General features: G+C 38.7%; 1 protein-coding gene across 1 annotated transcript in view; it reads right to left on the bottom strand.

Annotated features, from left to right (window-relative positions):
• Positions 1 to 3,092, bottom strand: part of tcf25 (TCF25 ribosome quality control complex subunit) — an 83,072-nt gene that overhangs the window by 34,390 nt on the left and 45,590 nt on the right. Inside the window, exons 13-14 of the mRNA XM_016451811.1 lie at positions 604 to 691; positions 314 to 472 (exon numbers count right to left, since the gene is read on the bottom strand). Coding sequence (XP_016307297.1) covers positions 314 to 472; positions 604 to 691 — 247 coding nt within the window. The remainder of the gene's footprint in view (positions 1 to 313; positions 473 to 603; positions 692 to 3,092) is intronic.

The following is a 3,092-nucleotide window of genomic DNA, read 5'->3' as shown; positions in this document are numbered from 1 at the left end:
AAATGGCTGCAATATAACAAAGAGTGAAAAATTTAAGGGGGTCTGAATACTTTCCGTACCCACTGTATATATATGTGTATGTGTGTGTGTGTGTGTTTTTGAAGTAAACATGTAAATGTGCTGTTGAAATTTGAAATATTTACTTTAAATCTCAGAGATTATTTCAAGTAAATTTAGACCAAAGGGGTTCGGCTGACAAAAAAAAAAACAAACGGCTTATATTACATTTTGTAAAAAGGGGCATAATAGGATTCTTTCAAAATCAACAAATTCAGACAGAAAAAAGTAACATCTGTATTCAATGGTTTCTTACTTATTTTGGCAGTCCTCCAAATAAGGATCGTGCGAGTCAACCCTCTTTAGCACTTTTCTGACATTCTCCTCCAACCACAGCATCAATCCAGCCTCTTTCCACAGGCTGTGACAGCGGCCCACATATAGGGACACTAACTCTGAGAGTGCAGGAGGCTGCCTAAAAGGTGCAGCAGAAATAAATACAACTGCATCACATTCATACATGCTGCAACAGTTCTGTCAACAGAAATCTTTGGATCTGACTATTTTTAAACACATGAAGAGAGTGTAAGAGCTAGAACAAATTACCCGATTTGACTTGATGGCCCAAAGAATGCGTGAGAAGACACCACAGCATCAGGTTGAACTGTGCATAAATCCAAAAGGGGCATCAGTGCTGCAAAACATTTTGACACACAACATTAAAAAGCATACTGCATTCACATTGCAAGCCTTACAGTGCTTAACTCTGATTTATTGCTGAGATCCATCCAATCTGAATGATTGTTCGAACTCCTATCACCACAGAATTTTGACAATGGTTTATATAGAGTGATGTAAAAGTTGCATGAATTCCACTATGACTATTTAGACTGAGGTCTCATTTCAAAACATCAGACCTGTATCAGATTTAAGACCACATATGGAAGTGGACCAAAACAGAATCGTACAGATCAAATCGTATGTGGTTTGTGCTGTTCACACTGTTATGAAACCAACAGATCTGAGTCACATATGGATTTGGGCCACTTTTGCCTGCACTCTGAACATAGGGTAAGATAGGCAGCCTACAGCCTGAGACACAGATGTAGATCATGTTCTAATCACTTATTGTCTTTTTAATAACTATTGAATAGCTTAAGGGTTCATATTCATGTTTAGTATGTGTGTGTTTGAATCTTCTTGCTTGAAACATTTCTTCCAATCAATTCTTTGTCAAATGTATCATATTCTTGGTATAGAAATCGTGTCCAAAATTATACTCTGCAAGAGCAGGAAAATTCAGACCATGTGACTGATGAGATGACATGTTGATTTATGTATTGGGAGGAGAAACATACAACACCCCGAGCAAAGACAATATCTAATTGGTCAAGTCACCATTTGGGATGTGTCCAAAAGCTAGTGCTGGGCGGTATGACCAAAAATTTATATCACGGTATTTTTCAAAATTATACCGGTTTCACGGTACATGACGGTATTTTTTTTTCATGCATGACCGTGTGTTAACCATATTTTTTACTGATTGAGAGAGGAAATACTGCAGTATATTGACTTAGAATGCCCTATTTTACTGTCATGATGAGTGAATATTGTCAAAAAATAACACACTATAGTGACTAAACACGACCCCTTTTAATTAATGTTAACCAGGAGTCACTCTCATTTATAATCGCGGCATCGTCTGATAAAATCAGCATGCATCTACACTAAAGAGCGGCTAACGTTGTTTAAGCGACATACACCGGTATTGCGGTATTTTAAAAATTCATATCATAACAAAAATAAGCACCGGTATTCGGTATGAACCGGTATACCGCCCAGCACTACCAAAAGCCCAGTTTAAATACTCAGGGCACCATCAAATTATGCTTCAAGCCTTTAGTCATGCTTTTTAGCTTTTAGCTTCTAGCCTTTTTGCCACCGCGTTTTGACGCTGCTTTTTAGTGCTCCTTGAGCGTGCTCTGGCTTACACGCCAGCTCTAAAAGCATGAAGAGAAAACCCAACTAGTCTCATTACTTCCATTCTTCTACTTTAATTTGTTTTCTTTTCCATTGAGAGTTTCGTGTTCTGAGTTAAGTTTTGTCTCCGAGTTCACCTAGAGTCTGTGACCTCCTCAAAACTTCAACCAGCCCACAACTCCGCATCTTCAGCAAAGGGAACCCCCCTACACAGGCAACTCAAGTACCTCCAGATTCTAGCTGAACTGGTGCATTTAATATAAATTTTAACCTCATTTTAACCAAATTAAGTGATTGATGGTTGCAATTAATCGCTAGCCGACTCAGTGATCAGCCGTAAAACAGTGATTCTGTCCAAATTCCCTATAAAATCGTAAATGATTCCCTTTGAGCTAAATTGACCCGTTTCCCTTACAGGTGGTACTGAGTAGTCTCTAGACAAATTTTGGGGTCCTCCACTTTTGGGGTTAGTCCACTAGTCCCTCCAGTGCAAACAGCAGTTCAAAAATGGAATACCCTTTGAATAAAAGGTAAGAGCTAATTTCTCTTTCCCTCTGAAAACGTCTGCATAAACACATGACCATCCACATTTACACATCAAATGAAGCCTTGCCGAGTGATCAGAAATTTGGTTTGTCCAGTCAGGGAGAGGTAACATGGAGAAAGTAGGACAGACATTATTATTAAAGGGGTCCACTTTTTCAGCTTTAGGAAGTGTGTAATGTTGCTGTTTGAGAATAAAAATATCTGTAAGGTTACAAAGCTCAAAGTCCACTCTAAAAGGAGATATTCTCTTCAACAGATAATACTTTTCAAGAACTACAACATACAGCTCATTCTCACTACAGCGTGATTCTTCCAGATATTGTGGAGTCACAATGTCACTCACTTAAATAATTCCCACCTACGAAAAAAGGAGGTAACGCCTGGTTGAGCTGCGCTAGAGAAGCAAGAAGAAGAAGAGCTGCTTTAGTAGCATGTTGTTACCATGGCGAAGAGATGCTGTTTTATCCACCACGGTTCCAAAACCTTCGTTTGGCTATCCTTAGGCAGACAAACACACACACACACACACACACACACACACACACACATATATATATATATATATATAT

The sequence above is a fragment of the Sinocyclocheilus anshuiensis genome, unplaced genomic scaffold (assembly GCF_001515605.1).
Source record: "Sinocyclocheilus anshuiensis isolate Anshui unplaced genomic scaffold, SAMN03320099.WGS_v1.1 scaffold1056, whole genome shotgun sequence".
Classification (NCBI taxonomy): domain Eukaryota; kingdom Metazoa; phylum Chordata; class Actinopteri; order Cypriniformes; family Cyprinidae; genus Sinocyclocheilus; species Sinocyclocheilus anshuiensis.
The sequence above is the reverse complement of the archived record's forward strand: the minus strand, read 5'-3'. Positions and strand labels throughout refer to the sequence as shown.